We start from the raw sequence: 17022 nt of genomic DNA, 5'->3' as shown, positions 1-17022 counted from the left end.
AATAATCATGGAGCTTGACCAGGTATGCTAGCAAATCTGTTAGAGAAATGATTGTTAGTAGAGAACAGATCTGTCTGCTGAAGTATTTTACCAAATTACTCGCTCTGTTTCATGTTTACATGGCATGATACTTGTTTCTTTCTTAATAGGTCCCAGAACAGCAGAGGCAAATCTCACTCAAGTCTACTCCAGCTTCAGGTGAAAGAGGAATGTGAGTTGAAGGGTTTGGGGTTTTTGCAGAGTTTCTATGGTTGGTGGGTTTTGGGTTTGTCTTCATCTAGTTGCTCTTCTTTTTAGTAAACCACTGGCTTTTCACAGTTTTTCTTAAGCAACTTTGAAGATATTGGTTGACATAATATGTTCCTCCTGTTTTCTCAGCTACATTTAGTCAATAAAGCTTTTAAGCTGTTAAATTGTCATATTAACCACCAGGAACATGGTGTCTGGAAAACATAAAAGATTTTTAAAATGTTTTCAGACCTCAAGATTATCGAAGTTGTACAGTTTTGATTATTACCTTTAACCTTTTTGGTTTTGTGGGGGATCTTCCTTGTGCAAGAATCTCAAACATGAGAGACAGACTAAATAGATGGTAATTCTAACAAAAGACAAAATAGTCAAATGACTAAGCTCTAAAATGGGAAATATTACTGTATTACTAAGTTTAGGTAACAAACTCCCTTTCAGTTTTTATGACAGCATCCTTTTGAAAGCAAGGCTTTCAAAAATGCCTCTTAAAATTTGGCTGATCATTGTCTCAACCAAGAGATGATGTTGCTCTGGATTGAGTGAATCAGTTAGTTTTAATGTAAGATTTATTACTCACTATAATAAAGATCCAGCACAGCTAATGGCATGAGCTATGTACTGCTCCTTTTGATCTGCTTACAAATTTCTAGTTGTTTACCTTTGAAGAAACCTGTCAGACCTCTGAGCTGGATAAAATGCTACTGATGGCATAGTGGGTCTGTCTTTTTTTCTTTGTGAACTATAAACAAATTTTGGAAGACAATTCATTACGCCCTTGTCAGGCTTTTAAATTTTAACCTTTAAAAATCAGTATTTCTGGCTATGATAATATATTTACATTTGGTATTTCTAAAATCTGCTTTCTGCACTACCATGATGAAACCAATATCGTGTTTTTCAGTGCTAGCACTTCAGATCCACCAACAGCAAATATTAAACCAACTCCTGTTGTGTCAACTCCAAGTAAAGTGACTGCTGCTGCAATAGCTGGGAATAAGTCTACTCCAAGAGCCAGTATCCGTCCAATGGTTACTCCTGCTACAGTCACTAATCCTACCACTACTCCAACAGCAACAGTTATGCCTACAACACAGGTGGAGACTCAGGAAGGTGAGCATTTTAGTATAGTATAAGGATCTACGTAATAAATGCTACCTTTGCCTTGAAATCTCAGTAATTATTAGTTTGGCAGTACCTCAAATAGTTTTATTGTCCCTGCATCTCTTTCAATATTGCACTTTCATGACCACTTCTGTTGCAACGAAGTTCACGATTCATCAACTGAAGATGGGTATAAGCAATGTTAACTCAATCTGCAAAACATTGAATTGCTTATATAGGGCATTCTGAAATGATGAATGTGAACTGTACTAGATAATATGAAGACAGTTGAATGTGCTACTGTTTGCCTTTCAGCTATGCAATCTGAAGGACCTGTTGAGCATGTTCCAGTCTTTGGAAGCACTAGTGGGTCTGTGCGGTCCACCAGTCCTAATGTTCAGACATCTCTCTCTCAGCCCATCTTGACTGTTCAGCAGCAGACTCAAGCGACTGCTTTTGTGCAGCCCACTCAGCAAAGTCATCCTCAGATTGAGCCTGCTAATCAGGAGCCATCCCCTACCATTGTAGAAGTTGTTCAGAGCTCTCAAATAGAGAGGCCTTCCACTTCTACAGCAGTGTTTGGCACAGGTTGGTTTCATTTTATAGGCCTACCTTTTTGAATAGTTCCTTTTAAGTAGCTCCATTTGAACCCTTATCAAACCAGGCAAAAGAATTTGCTCTTTTCCCTAACCCCTTCCCCCCTTAGTTTATTGCACATTTCACAAACTTCTGAGGTTAGGCTTCTTTCTTGAACCTACAGAAATGGTACCCCTGAAATGCTGTTGTCACTGCATTTCTTAAAGTAGAAGATAAAAACTCGTGTGTTTATCTATTCAGAGCAGCATTGGGGTTTAATACGTTAAACCTTACTGCCTCTATTTCCATGGTACTGTTGGAGCAAAGTTAATTTTAGGAGTCATGAGTAAGCTACTTAAGTTGTAATATAAAATATAGAGATGAACACTAAAGCTACTCAATGTGATACACTGCACATCTGTTTGCCCTGCATAGTACACATTTTGGTGTAAAATGTTTATTCCCCCAAAATACACTTTTGTAAACTGCTTTTTTTTGTTTCCTAGCTCATCTTTCCTTCTGTTAGACTTGTAGATGAACTTGTCAGAATGAAAGATGTGAGAAAAAATATTTTAATTGTACCCTGAAGCTTACATTTGGGTTCAATCAGGTCATGAATATAGGTCCAAGAACATAAGACTTGTAACCAAAGGGGCTGATGTTTTCATGTTCTAGGAAACAGCACAAAGTGATTCTATATGATTCTACTTGTTATCGTTCAATGCAGAAACAGAGGCCAATCTTCCACAGTAAAATACCAAACCTTTTGATTTTCTGTTTTGTACTTTTTTTGTTCTGAAAATAACAGAGAGGCTCTTTTAAGTTTCAGCTACCCCAAGTTCTTCACTGTCTAAACGTCCACGAGAAGAGGAGGAGGATAATGCTGTGGAAAACTCCGACCAAATTTCAGAGGAAACAGTGGATGTACCTCTTCCAAAGAAACTGAGAAGCGTACAGAGAGTTGGACCTGAGGTTTGTCAGAACACAAAAGGCTACTACTTAATCTGTCCCTTTGGAAGACTTTAATGGAAAGGGAGCATATTACTTCAGAGCAAGTCAGTTAATTCTTAACATCACTTTTTCATCTATTGCGGAGGCAGCAATTATGTTTGGGTATCGTAAAAGGCAGAGGTTATACCAGTTGCAGTGAATGATGCAAATCTTAGTAAACTGTAGGATGGAAGAGAGAGGGCCATATCCTAGCATTGAGGAGGAAGAAATTAAAACATTTTTCAATGTTGTCTGGAAGGTCATTATCTACAGTTATTCTGGAATAAAATATAGTGTACTTGAGGAGATGCCAAGGAAGCAAAAATTAGTTCCATGGAAAAAGCTTACAGGAGGTGCATGTGAAATACTGGTGTGAGGGAATTGGGATGTCCTGCAAAAAAGGAATGAACTTGAAACAGAACCTCACAGCAGGCAACCCACAAAAAATGTTAAGGAAGTCAAGATGTTTTATTCACTCTGTACGAGAGAAATGTTGCACAACAGAAGAGGGCAAGATTGTGTAAGAACATTGTCACTTGATGAGCTGAAAGGCTGGAGGTGGAATGGGAAACCTTGAGGGTTCTTTTTTGGTCCTGAAAAGATTTAGAGATGCTGAGGTCCAGTGGACTGGAATGGGGAAATTGTATTTCTCCAGGGCAGAGAAATCTGGGGTGCTAGATAAAAGCAGAGCTAAGGAATAATAGTAAAAGGGGAACAAAATGTTGCCCATGAACTTTGTGGGGAAAAGATAATTTTTTTAAAAAAAGTTTAAAAAAAATCTCAAACACCTTAAAGAACCAAACTTTAGGGCTAATGATGTGTTTTAAATGAGAAAAATACATGTTCTTTCAGGAGGAAGTGACGGCAGAAGAGAGCACTGATGGTGAAGTAGAAGCTCAAACATACAATCAAGACTCACAAGACTCAATTGGAGAAGTAAGCGTATTTGAAAAGAAAAATATCTTCATTTCAGCAGAAATAGCTATCTTTTTTTTATTTCAAACTCAAGATTTTTAGAAATGAAATCTCAAATCAGATCTTGCAGATTTTCAGTGGAAACCGCTTATAACCATTTAAAGTTTAGACTTGCTGTGTTCAACAATAGACACTCAATTCTTGTTGCACTCTACACATATCTATATAAGTAAAATCCAGAATGTTAATGAAGCTTTGCAATTTGGAATTTTAATTTGATGGGTTGATCTAGAAATCTAGTATCCTTAACCCCAGTTTTATATAGTGAAACTGAAATGTAAAGGTTAAATGAGTCATAGCCTTAAAACAGAATTTGAGTTTTCAGTTCTTCACTTACTCCTTTGGAGTACTGTCTTTGGTTTCTGGCTTTTTCTTTTGCAGAAAGATTTGACAAATTCTTGAGCAAGCTTAGTGTTAGATGGATCATGATGTGATAAACAGCAAAAAAAAGTTGTTTTTTTCTAGTTCTGTAAAGTGCCTGTTGTAGCTGTGTTAGGAAAGCCAAATGTAAGTGAAAACCATGAATCTCCTTTCACCTCAGAAATGAGCAAAAGTGTTTTGGTAATTCTTTAACTTGGCAAAACCTCATGTTGAGGTGTGGAATCTATTTTGTTTAAGCAGTGGTGGGTACTGAGTCTTTAGTCAGTCATTTTTCCCCTCATATCCTTCACATGTTTAAAAGGTATGACGAACATCTTGCCATTAAAACCCAGCTGTGTGCTTTCTATTCCACAGGTATCTTTAAACCTTCTTTAATTAACAGTTCTAGTACTCAATGTGATTATTTGAATCCCGCTGCCAGACAACCATTTGCAACATTAAACTGACATGTTTTTCAGAAAATAACAGAACCTAGTTATCGTACCTAAACCGAAAGTCTTGAATGCTACAAAATGTATGTGGTAGAGTCCTGATTTCTTTTTTTTTTTTTTTTTAAAGAAGTTGTGGGGGACTCTGATGTGGTTTTTTTTCTGAACGCTTCTAGTCATACTTGTCAGGTTTGGTTCAAATGTTTTGAATATACATACATGCTGAATGGAAAGAGAGCTATTTGCTACCTCTGTGTCTGGCTATCAGGTGAATTGCATTACTGTTCCTCCAGACCAAAAGAACTCTAAAACAGCAGCTCAGAGTTCGTGCTTAGAAGAGAGATGGTTGTTCCTTGATTGATCCCGGGGAGACTTTTAGTTGTCTGTAGTTGATGGGTGACAATCAACTGTAGCATTGTCTTTTGTCCTTTCCTGTCTTGGTTAGTTATTAAGAAACAGTGATAACTAGTGTTTCTCTTGTAAGCATCGGAGTTTGTTTCTCTTCTTGTCCCATCACTAGTCTTGTGCACTGGCTGTAACTGCAGTGTTGGTGGAGTGCTCAGAGAGTGCCCCTCTCAGTAACCAGGCAATTGTTCTGGCTGGACGTGAAGGGCAGAGCGCTGCCTCAGCTGTCAACAATGCTCCATATATCTGTATTTACTTATTGTGCAGGTGTTGGCAACAGCTGTTTGGTTATCCAAAGTAGATGGCTAAACATTCAGACAGCAGATTTTCACGGACGTGCATTCAAATACATCATATATGAATACAGTATCCCTAGTGATGGCACCCATCCCAAATCAGATTTGGTAGTGAAGGATAAAACACTTGTGTTGTAGTGCAGGCCTCCATTTGATTGAGATTGAGAGCTAGGAGCTCTTAGAAGTACAATGGACACCTTCCTGATGTACACTCAAAAATTGTGTATGCCACATTTAATTTTTTTTCCTCTGGTAATTTGCCTTTATATTTACAGGGTGTTACACAGGGAGAGTACACTCCCATGGAGGATAGTGAAGAAACTTCTCAGTCTGTCCCAATAGATCTTGGACCTCTTCAGTCAGATCAACAAAATACTACTTCATCTCAGGATGGTCAATCCAAGAGAGATGATGTCATTGTAATTGATAGTGATGATGAAGATGATGATGATGAAGAAAATGAAGGCGAGCAGGAAGTACGTATATCTTGGAATTACTCTATTTATTAACTACTTAATTTATGATTTTATCTTTGATCAGATGTAAAGCTCACTGTGCAGAACTAATTTAATTTTTATTTTTTTTTACTGTATAAATGGTCTGTGTTTTTGCAGTCTGGACTTTCTAGTGTTTTAAAGATACTTGCTAACTGAGCTTGCGTGGGGGGTTTTTGGGGTTTTTTTTCCACAGTGCCTCTAGACTGTCTCTGAATATTAACACACAGGTTTTTCAACATAAGAAGGTGGTATCTGTGAGGAGAGACTGGGGGCTGCCCTATGCCAGACACAGCCTGTTCCAGCTGGCTCTGCAGTGGCCCCACTGCATGACACAGCTGAGCCCATCAGCTGGTGAAAACATATATAAGAAAGGGCAAAATGCTGCATGGCAGTGTTAGTGTGAGGAGGGGGAGTGGGGGAAATGTAAGAAACAATCCTGCTAACACCCAGGTTGGAGAAGAATAAGGGGGAGGAGGTGCTCCAGGCATCAGAGCAGATATTCCTTATAGCCCATGGAAGAGACCAAAATGGAACAGGTATTCCACTGCAGCCTGTGGAGAGGATGATGGTGCTGCCAGTGGATATTCCCTGAAGGAAACTGCAGCCCATGGAGGAGTAGGCTTTACTCCCAGGAACTGTGGCCCATGGAGAGGAGCCAATGCAGGAGCAGGTTTATCCTGAAGGATGGCAGCCTTTCAGTGGGAATGACCCACTGCTGGAGTAGTTCTTGAAGGACTGCGGTCTGTGGAGAGGACCCATGCTGGAGCCAGGGGGGAAGTGTGAGCAGGAAGGAGTAGCAGAAAGAAACTGTTATGGACTGACCACAGCCTCCCATTCCTTGTCCCCTCTGCTCTGCTTGGGTTGGGGGAGAGGGAAGAGGAGTTGGGAATGAGGGAATGAAGTTGAGCCTGGGAAGAAGAAGGGGGTGGGGAGAAGGTGTTCTAGTTTTTGTCTGTTTCTTACCATCCAACTCTATTTTTAACTGTCAACAAATTAAATTAATTTTCCCTGAGTTGAGTCTGTTTTGCCCATAATGGTAATTGGTAAGTGATGTGGCTGCTTTTATCTTGGTTCTCAAGCTTTTCCATCTTATTTTCTACCCTTGTCCTGTTGGAGAGAGTGAGGGAGTGGCTGGGTGGGTGTCTGGCAGCCAGCCAAGGTCAACCTACCACAGCAGGTGAAAAGTACATACAGTTCCTCTGTGGGTAATAAATGCTGAACATTTTCAGAAAGAGATCCACAGACAGACGTGGTCTATGTACCACAAAGCGAAGTCTACCACTTCAACATGTGAAATTGTTCCACTGCCCTTTCCGCACTTCCCTAAGGTTTTGTTATGGTCTTATCATAGGACTATGAGGATGAGGAAGAGGAAGACGAAGATGACGATGAAGACACAGGGATGGGAGATGAAGGTGATGACAGTAATGAAGGAACTGGTAGTGCTGATGGTAATGATGGATATGAAGCAGATGATGCTGAGGTAAGATATGTACATTTTTTTAATAGCCTGTTAAATTTCTTGGAATAAATTAGTGTTGTATGTATCTGCACAGATTTGAGTACTTGAAAGAGAAACTCTTAGTATGAATTCAGAAAATTGAGGTTGCTAGTACGTGATAGTAATTTCTGTGTTTTCACAAGAAAAATCAACTTTGAATGTTTAAGAGGGCTGAATGAAAATGCAAAGTACAGGAGCCAGTGACAAATACTGTAGTTGCAAAGCTAGTAAGGCAGTTTCTTCAAAAGCTTGGTATTTCATTGTCTATTATTATTAAGTGATGATGGCTACATTATTCATGTTTCTGTATGTACAGATAAGCAAAACTTCTGAAATTTCATACAGTTGTACACATTTACATGATTTTGTAGATATTTACAGAAATATTTTAAGATTTTCATAGATTTGACTGTTTACTTTCTGAATACTTTTTTACTGCTTTTATATTTTCCTTACAGCCTGTAAGTTGTTTAGTGCTAAGTCATACTATGTTTATGCGGGTTTTTTTTAGGGTGCTGACGGTACAGATCCTGGAACAGAAACTGAGGAAAGCATGGGAGGAGGTGAAAGCAACCAGAGGGCAGCAGATTCTCAAAACAGTGGTATGGTTATTCCATGTTTCTTCAAAGTCTGTGTCTGTAAGGGGGGAAAATGTAGAAGCTGTTCTGCATGTGTTAAAATATGCACTTAAAAGTAAGAATATAAGGTGAAATGCTAAAGACCATTTTAACCTGAAATGTAGATTCTTTTGAAATTTTCTCTTCTGAATATATTCTACATTCCTTTGAAAACCCTGCAAGCTCTGGTTGCTATGGAAACTGCTGTTGATGGCTCAGTAGATTAATCTCTCTCTAAATCAGCACTTGAATAATCAATAGTTTGTTTTCGTGCTGGTGGTGATGTAGCTGGCACAAGTCCTCTTTTAAGCGATTTTAAGTAACAGTACTGAGCTGTCCCCACTCTTGCAAGAGTAAAAATGGCTGTGTTAATGTGATAACAGAATTTGAAGACTTGCCTTCATGTTTTCAACTCAGTTTGGAGAGCATGGGTTTACTCCTATACTTCTGTATGTTTTAGGAGAAGGGAGTACAAGTGCTGCAGAGACCACTTTTCCTCATGAAAGTTCAAGAGAACAGCAGCCATCATCTGCCTCAGAGAGACAGGCCCCTCGGCCCCCACAGTCACCACGCAGACCACCACATCCACTGCCCCCACGACTAACTATTCACGCTCCTCCTCAAGAACTGGGTCCCCCAGTACAGGTATAAACTAGTGGTTCAGAAGACTTTTAAAAAATTACTGTATGATTTCTTCTAAATAAAACCTAAGTACTCTGCCTATTGTAAAAATAGATTACATGTATTTAGCATCCTAAAAATGTTAAGTCAGTCTGCTCAGCTACCATGTCTCATCCTGCAGATTATGGCTGGACAGGGAACATTAAAAGCAGTAAGGCAGTCATGATGGATTTGTATCTTGAAGTTACTATACCAGTGTTGTTTCAGTCAGTGACTGCTAATATTTCCACTACAAAAGCTGTTCTTGAACAGGTTATAACTCAGACAGATCGGTAGGGGGTTTTATTAGTCTCTGCCCCAATGCAGATTGGGAAAGGATTGTTGCCATTCATTTTCTAAGTTAAACCTTTCACAGTTAGTGCCTGGCCCATGGTTATGCTTTGACGTAGACCTATAGAGTTTTTAAATGAAAACATCACAACCTGAATTTTGTGAAAATATCCTGACTGAAATTATCCTTTACCATTAACTTGTTCTAAGGCTTGTGGCCACGATATTTCTGTGTTCAAGTTTTCTGTCCTCAGTAGAAAGTTGAGTAAAATAGTTATGTCACTTAACCAGAATTTAAAGCTACGTGATTCTTTTTCGTGGTTGGACCAGGCAGCAGATATGAGATGTGGAGTAGCTGCTGCCATGGTCTGTTCTTTAAGAAGGTATGATGCCTGTACTGAGCACTGTTTTACACTGACATGTAATTGTTACACTTAGTCATTTAGCCACTATCCTTGGCTCTGATTGAACAATTGTATGTTATTAGAATTCCAGGAAAGCATTCACACTACTTCATTTTTTCTTTACTATAAAGAGAATCCAGATGACTCGAAGACAGTCGGTGGGGCGTGGACTTCAGCTAACTCCTGGTATAGGTGGGATGGTAAGTATATGAAAGTCTACTACTAAAAACCTGCATTGAAGGAACATTCATAAATCTTGAGTTTTATTTTGTTTTTTAAAGAAGTCTAGCTACTGACTTCAGACATGGGATGGTTTCTCTAGCCTTGCAGATAATGCCTTAGTCCTGTTAATTTCTGTATTAATGGAAGGCAAATACTAGAAAACTCCCAGGAAGCTAAAGCGCTTCAAAAGAGATTGAGTTGGTTTTGTCCAAGTCAGTTTTAATTACTTGCTTTTAGAATCAGTCCTTAAAGTGGATATATTAATGGAAAAAAACATAAATGTTTTCAGCCTCATCCTAAGGGAACAAGGCTAATTCATTTATGCTTTCTGTCTGTCTCCTTCAGCTAATTTTGAACTCTTTATCCAACTTTAACTGTATTTGACAGAACGAATGTGAGTTCAGTAAGGGAGGGGAGAAAGACTCACTGACTAAAAAAGTATCTTCTCTGAGATCAAAGGCATCAGCTCAGTTTTTGATTCTGCTTGGCTTGCATGTACCTGTCATTTGATTTCTACTTGGAACTGGCCTCAGTACCTACTGATTTTTGCTTGGACAGTAGCTGAGCACACGGGAGGGAGCTTAGGAGTATTTTGGAGAGAAAGGTTTGAAAGATACAGGAGGAAGGCAGGGAGATGAAGAGAATGCCTTGTGAAGGATGAGAGGAGAGGTTGCTGAGGTTTCTGGTTTTATAGGCAATACAGGAACAAAGGACACACATCTGTGGGGAACAGATGATTTGATATGTGAAAAATCCCTTATGGTAGGTACATTACAGCAATCCAGATTGAGACAGATGATTCCTACCTAAGTCACCCTAAGATTCCTTTGTAGTCAATGGGGAGATGTGGCACTTTGATGGTACGATGATCCCATGGAGTAGATGTTTAAAAATCCTTTGAAAGATGGGTGCCCTGCAAGTGTATGGTTTTTCGTTTGGTTTGGGTTTCTTTATTGCCTGCAAGGGTGATCTATATAACTAGCTCAGATTTAGATGTCTGAAATTAGACAAGAATTTTGTTAGAGCTAAATCTATCTTTGTTTTGCTGGACAATGTGGTAAAGCAAACCAACCTTTAACTTGGCTTGGTAGAAACTGGTAATACATTATAGGGTCTCATATTGGTCTCTATTTTTCCAGCAGCAACACTTCTTTGATGATGAGGACAGAACAGTTCCAAGCACACCAACTCTTGTAGTTCCACATCGTACAGATGGGTTTGCAGAAGCCATTCAGTAAGTAGATGTAAAGGGAAAAAAAAAAGGCATTTATTTCTTTCTGTTTTTCAGTGGAATGAAAATAAATTCAAATGAAATGAACTTGTAATTGGAGTAACATGCTAAAATATGTTAAGTAGTGTGATAGATGACTGCATCTACAGATAAGTAATCATTATTTGAACTGTGTATCATGAAACTTATCAGCAAATTAGGAAAGTAGGAGACAGATCATCTCCAATGTATTTGTCGTGGTTTAACCCCAGCCAGCAACTAAGCACCACGCAGCCGCTCACTCGCTTCCCCCCCACCCAGTGGGATGGGGGAGAAAATCGGGAAAAAGAAGCAAAACCCGTGGGTTGAGAAAAGAACGGTTTAATAGAACAGAAAAGAAGAAACTAATAACAATAATGATAACACTAATAAAATGGCAACAGTAATAATAAAAGGATTGGAATATACAAATGATGCACAGTGCAATTGCTCACCACCCGCCAATCGATACCCAGTTAGTCCCTGAGCGGCTATCCCCCCACCCCCAGTCCCCCCAGTTTATATACTGGGCATGACATCACATGGTATGGAATATCCCTTTGGCCACTTTGGGTCAGCTGCCCTGGCTCTGTCCCCTCCCAACTACTTGTGTCCCTCCAGCCTTCTTGCTGGCTGGGCATCAGAAGCTGAAAAATCCTTGAATTTAGACTAAACATTACTTAGCAACAACTGAAAACATCAGTGTTATCAACATTCTTCTCATACCTAACTCAAAAACAGCACTGTACCAGCTACTAGGAAGACAGCTCTATACCAGCTGAAGCCAGGACAGTGTTGTGACTGACTTAAGAGATTAAGTAAAAAAAAAAAAAAAAAAAAAAAAAAAAAAGTTGTTCTTTTTCATTTCCTTCCCTGCTCTGTCCCGTGTCATCACCCCCCCTGCCCCCTAATATTACCAATAAAGTAGGAAAAGTTATCTCCATTTCTGGATTTGGGACAGTTCTGGACATGTTCAGAAATCCACTTAAAATTGTGAGAATTCGTAGGATGAATAAGTAAAGAATATTCTCTTCAGGACTGTTTATACTAATTTCAGATGCAGTCCAAATATTTTTGAGAAACTAATTGCTATTTAATTAGCAGTAGTTTAGCTGATTTTTATGGTCAATATTAATTCATTTTGTCTCATGCATAATTTGTTCTCTTGTTTTGGTCAGAAAGCTGTCTGGGGTTTTTTTTGCTTTGCTTTTTTTTTTTTTTTTTTTTTTTTTTTTTTTTTTCCCCCCCTTGTCTTTCTTTTTGTTCCCTCCCCAATCATTGGAATAATTGCAGAATTCCTGAAGTCTTTATTTTGATAGTTCCCCCCAGGTAGCTGGAGTTCCTAGATTCAGATTTGGACCCCCTGAAGATATGCCACAAACTAGCTCAAGTCACTCTGATCTTGGTCAGCTTGCATCACAAGGAGGTAAACCATTTCTGTACTTTCTTTTCCGTGGTTGCTAGAGTGGAAAACAAATTAATGCAGTCAGTAAAACGCAATTCTACTTCAGGTACTTGTTGCAGTGTGGAAACCTGTGACTCTTAATTGTCAGCAGAGAGAGACTAACAAAGTAAAAAGGTGTTTCCTTCAAGCTGCTTCACTTCTATTTGCAATATGGTTTAAAAAGTACAATGCTTCTGTAGGTAGGAGCAACAGGCTTGTGAACCAGAGACGATGAAGTTTTATGTAGGACAAATTGCCTGCTGGGCACAAGAAATTTCATTTAAGGAAAAATGAAATATTGAAGGAATGGCTTTTAACTTTAATTTTACTGTTGATTGTAGTTTTACGTAAGTAATGTAATAGGGGAAAATAGCAAATGCAAAGAAATCCTAGGGATATATCCTTACCTGCTAAGAGCTCGCCAGGCAGTTTGTCTATATTGTTTTTGCTGTTGTCCTGGATCAGTCCCTTTCCCCTGCATCCCTGCATCAGCATGGAACAGTATGCTGTTCTTTGAAGAAAGCTCACAGCAAAACAATGGCATAAGAAAAGGATGAAAGTAGAACAAATAGAAATATTTTTATCAAGGTTTTACCTTTCAATAAATTATAATTAGCTTTGGCAGTAAGTCAGATCAGCTTAAAATAACAAAAATCTCCATGTTTAAGTACAAATGACTGGATTTCATCAAGTGTACAGAGAAGACAGTTAATCTGTTTTTTAGCTGGCTATTCTAATTGTCAATAAAACTTTGTGTTGCAGGTTTAGGAATGTATGAAACCCCACTATTCCTTGCTCATGAGGAAGAATCAGGTGGTCGTAGCGTTCCCACAACACCATTACAAGTAGCAGCACCAGGTAAGTGGCAAGAAATTTTCAGGCTGAAGTAAAGGTTGGAAACCTTGACGTTCCAGAAGAAGTTAGATTTTTGCCGTTATAGTGCTTATTGCTACATCAGGAGTATTCAGGAGACCTTTCCCTGACATGCCTAAGATTTCCATAGATTTTCTGTAGGAGATTCAAACTAACTTGATGTTTATGAAACTACCTTTCCTGTACAGTAACAGTTTTTACTGAAAGCGCATCAGCGGACGCTTCAGAGCATGCTTCTCAGTCTGTTCCAATGGTTACAACATCTACTGGCAATCTGTCCACCACTACAGAGGCTGGAGCGGGTGATGATGGGGATGAAGTTTTTGCAGAGGCAGAATCTGAAGGGTAAACTATGACTTGTTTGGTTCACTAAGACTTGATGTCATATTAGTTTTAATGATTTGTTTTCATCTAAGTGTGCCTGTGACTCATTTTCAGTTTAACCTGTTCTACTAGAAAGGACATCTCAAACAGGATTTAGTAATTTTGTGAAGTAGTACAGTCTGACCTTTTCATCTAAACCCAAAGGTTTTCTTCTTCTGATTTAACATAGCTAATATAAAAGTCACAAAATAAAAAAAAGATTTCTGTATTTTTTCAGAATGCAGAGGACTCTGTAGTAGTCAAATACTGATGGTAAAGACCTCAGTTTGAAGGACTGGGCTTTGTAGAATAAAGGCTAAAGCATTCCTGTTTGTTAATAAAGAAAACCACTCCTCATTACAAAGCAAGCATGGATAATGACGTCATTCAGTTAAGGCAGTGCAAGTACAAAAAATAAGCAGTTCTTAAGAATTTGATAGACAAATTATTTTGTCTTCCACTTTGCAGGTGCAATTTTTAGTATTTATAATAATTGCTACATTTTGTATTATGATCCAAATACCTTACAAATCTAAAAGAGAATAGGTTATCATTTAATGCTATATTTTACTCTTGGTTTTTATTGGTTGCATAATAAAAGATGTGTAGTTCACAATTTACCTAAACTTTTATCTACTGATTGCAGGAGGTAGGAGGTTTGGCCATAAGAAAATGAAATGTTAATGCTGCAAGTTAAATATGCCACACAATTTTCTTGATGCAGCACCAACTTGGACTGCAATAGTCTGCCTATGAGTAGATAGAACATAGGATGGGTATTCTAATGTTAAGGTCTCATATTTGTTTCTTACAAAACCATCTAATCTTTAGTGAAAGAGAAGTATATCCATAGAGGAAGTAAGTGGTTCACAGAACAATCTGTAGTTCGGAACAGGCTTTTAGCTTGATAGGAGAGCAAGTCAGTGTGTTGATAAGTAGAGAACAGGTATTTTGACAGTTTTTGAGTTTCAGTTATCATCTTCTAACAGTTTTTACATACTAGTCAAGGTAAATAAAATGTATACCAAAAGTGAGCTGCATTTAAACTAAATTGAATGTTTAATTTTTTTTTCCACCCCTATAATGCTTTTTGGTTTTTGTCTCTTGAAGACCGAGCCCAAATAACTTAGGTATTGCACCAATGAGCAATCTTTAGGCATAACTGGTCAGTGCGGTCCCTCCGCTTCATTCTTCCCCTGTCTAAACATAAACACCACCAACCATCATGTTAAGTTTTTTAGTTATTGTTACTAAATAGCTTCTATGACCTTCTCTGAAAGACAATTAGTATGTTGAATATGCATCTGGAGTTGGGCTGCATATCAAGGAAATTACATTGTTGTTTTTCTAAAAGCCATATAAATCTTTCATTATTGGGGCAGGGGGGACATGACAAAACAATAAAACAGGTGAGAATTTCTGGGGAAAGGCATTTGCATAGGAATCTTTCTGCTCCAAGATGATTTTTTTCCTGACCTTTTTGAAACTATCTGAAGACACTTAAATGTTTTTCCTTCCCCTCCTCCTCTTCTAGAATTACTTCAGAAGCAGGCCTAGAAATTGATAGCCAGCAAGAAGAAGAATCTGTTCAAGCATCTGATGAGTCAGATCTTCCTTCGACTAGTCAAGATCCTCCTTCTAGTTCATCTGCAGGTGAGGTTAATTGCTGGAAAGTTATTTCATACCATTTCATTAAGTGTGGGAACTTTTTGGACCAGCGTCATGCAGTGCTGATAGCCAAGATACACAAAATAAGATAGAACTCTTAGAGCAAGATCACATTTTGATGCCTATAGTCTTAATGGCAAACAATTTTTACTTGAACCACAGTAACTGGAGTAGGCTGTAGTAAGAATAATGCTTCAAGGAGCAGAAGTTATTGATACTTTGGTGATTCTGTCCACTGTTATGTTTGATGTCAGATTTAAAAATACATTTTCATTCAATTAAATCGTTAAAGAAGAGTAAGTAAATTACTCTTGAGTTACCAGTTTATCACCTAGCATAGGTAATGAAAGAAGTCCCAAACTTACTTGTTTTGAGGCTTTTATTTATATCCAAGAAGATGTCGATGAAGTAAGGATGCACCTCCATAATTTTAAATTCAAGAGCATAATGCATATCAAATCATGTAAACATTAACAGTGAGAAACTGTGCTATACACAGACATTCTTTCCTGCATTTCCACTTCTTCACAGACACAAGCAGTAATCAGCCTAAGCCGTTTCGACGTGTCAGACTTCAGCCACCAACATTAAGAACTGGTGTTCGTGGTCGTCAGTTCAACAGACAGAGGGGTAAGTGTTCATGGTTGCTCAAATTCAGACTTTTTCAAACAAGTTTTTAGTACTTTCTTCCTGTGGGGACCATATATGAAGTACTACTTTATACACTTGTGTTTGCTTGTAAGACACTGACTAATACAGCATCCCTGCCCTAGCTTTCAATATGTTACCCTAAGAGCTCTGTAGTTTTGTTTTAGTATGTTAGTCTGAGCGTTTTTTAAATAGGCAAACTTTCTTCTTATGTGGCACTTGGTTCTTATCAGTGGAGAGAAAGTAAATGGCAGTAGATCTTAAACTTCGCAAGGTTTTAAAAGATTTTTTTTTAAATGTTAGGATATAAGTTTAGAAATCTTTAACATTACATATCAGTTTCCCGTTTGGTACATTAAGAGTTCCAGTTATATCACTAAGTCTTACACTGATTTAAAAAAAAAACCAACAAAAAAAGTTTATGGAAGTATTACAGACTTCTGTAATGCAATATAGAGTTGAACCATGACAATAAATTATCGTTTGCAACTTCTGTATTAAGAAAAATCCTTACATGAATTGTATTCAGTTTGGCATTATATTAACATTGTAGAAGACTTGATACTAGCATTGAAATAGAGGTATCTGGTATTTTAAAGAAAAAAAAAAAAAAAAAGTGAGGAGGTGGACCTGGGATAGATTTTTCTTCCTAGCTGATCACAATTTCTTTAATAACAAAAGGGACGGACCAACTGATTTCAAATATGGTGTAAGAATGCTATACTTGTTCTTTCAGCACAGGGCCTGAGATAGGATCACAAGTCAACAGTACCCTTTTAAATGACAGAAGTGTAATGTAGGGGAGGGAGGGGGAGCCCTGAATTTTACTAGAAAGGAAGTGCTCCACTGCAGTAGCAATTCCTTACAGAAGAATGAAGCATCACATGTACCAATGGTTGATTAAAAGGGTGAAGAGGATTTACATTAATGCATTTGTTTTCTTTCCCAATGCAGGTGTAACTCATGCAATGGGAGGCAGAGGAGGCCTGAACAGAGGAAATATTAGTTAAATGATCTGTAAAGTAATTACAGCTGTGTATACAAAAGTGCCAGTTTGCCTGTGGTTGCTTTAGTGTAATGAAGCCAGAGCTTAAAGCAGCATTTTATACTTAGATTTGTGTGCACACATTTCAATGTCTTTATTAATAAAATTAGACAAAATGTCAACATTCAAATGGCATCTT

General features: G+C 38.2%; 1 protein-coding gene across 3 annotated transcripts in view; it reads left to right on the top strand.

Annotated features, from left to right (window-relative positions):
• Window positions 1–17005, top strand: part of TPR (translocated promoter region, nuclear basket protein) — a 44013-nt gene extending 27008 nt beyond the window's left edge. For 2 of the 3 annotated variants that reach the window (XM_030031795.2, XM_030031797.2), the window contains 17 exons: window positions 150–211; window positions 1151–1359; window positions 1666–1938; window positions 2750–2898; window positions 3769–3852; window positions 5677–5877; window positions 7250–7381; window positions 7911–8001; window positions 8477–8661; window positions 9503–9571; window positions 10733–10827; window positions 12162–12268; window positions 13049–13144; window positions 13348–13504; window positions 15057–15175; window positions 15722–15820; window positions 16793–17005. In XM_030031795.2, coding sequence (XP_029887655.1) covers window positions 150–211; window positions 1151–1359; window positions 1666–1938; window positions 2750–2898; window positions 3769–3852; window positions 5677–5877; window positions 7250–7381; window positions 7911–8001; window positions 8477–8661; window positions 9503–9571; window positions 10733–10827; window positions 12162–12268; window positions 13049–13144; window positions 13348–13504; window positions 15057–15175; window positions 15722–15820; window positions 16793–16848 — 2184 coding nt within the window. In that variant the 3' untranslated portion in view covers window positions 16849–17005. The remainder of the gene's footprint in view (window positions 1–149; window positions 212–1150; window positions 1360–1665; window positions 1939–2749; window positions 2899–3768; window positions 3853–5676; window positions 5878–7249; window positions 7382–7910; window positions 8002–8476; window positions 8662–9502; window positions 9572–10732; window positions 10828–12161; window positions 12269–13048; window positions 13145–13347; window positions 13505–15056; window positions 15176–15721; window positions 15821–16792) is intronic. The other variant, XM_030031796.2, reaches the window with a different exon arrangement.
• Window positions 17006–17022: the final 17 nt, after the last annotated feature.

This window comes from Aquila chrysaetos, chromosome 12 (assembly GCF_900496995.4).
Source record: "Aquila chrysaetos chrysaetos chromosome 12, bAquChr1.4, whole genome shotgun sequence".
In the NCBI taxonomy this organism is placed as follows: domain Eukaryota; kingdom Metazoa; phylum Chordata; class Aves; order Accipitriformes; family Accipitridae; genus Aquila; species Aquila chrysaetos.
This window is presented reverse-complemented; position numbering and strand designations above follow the sequence as displayed.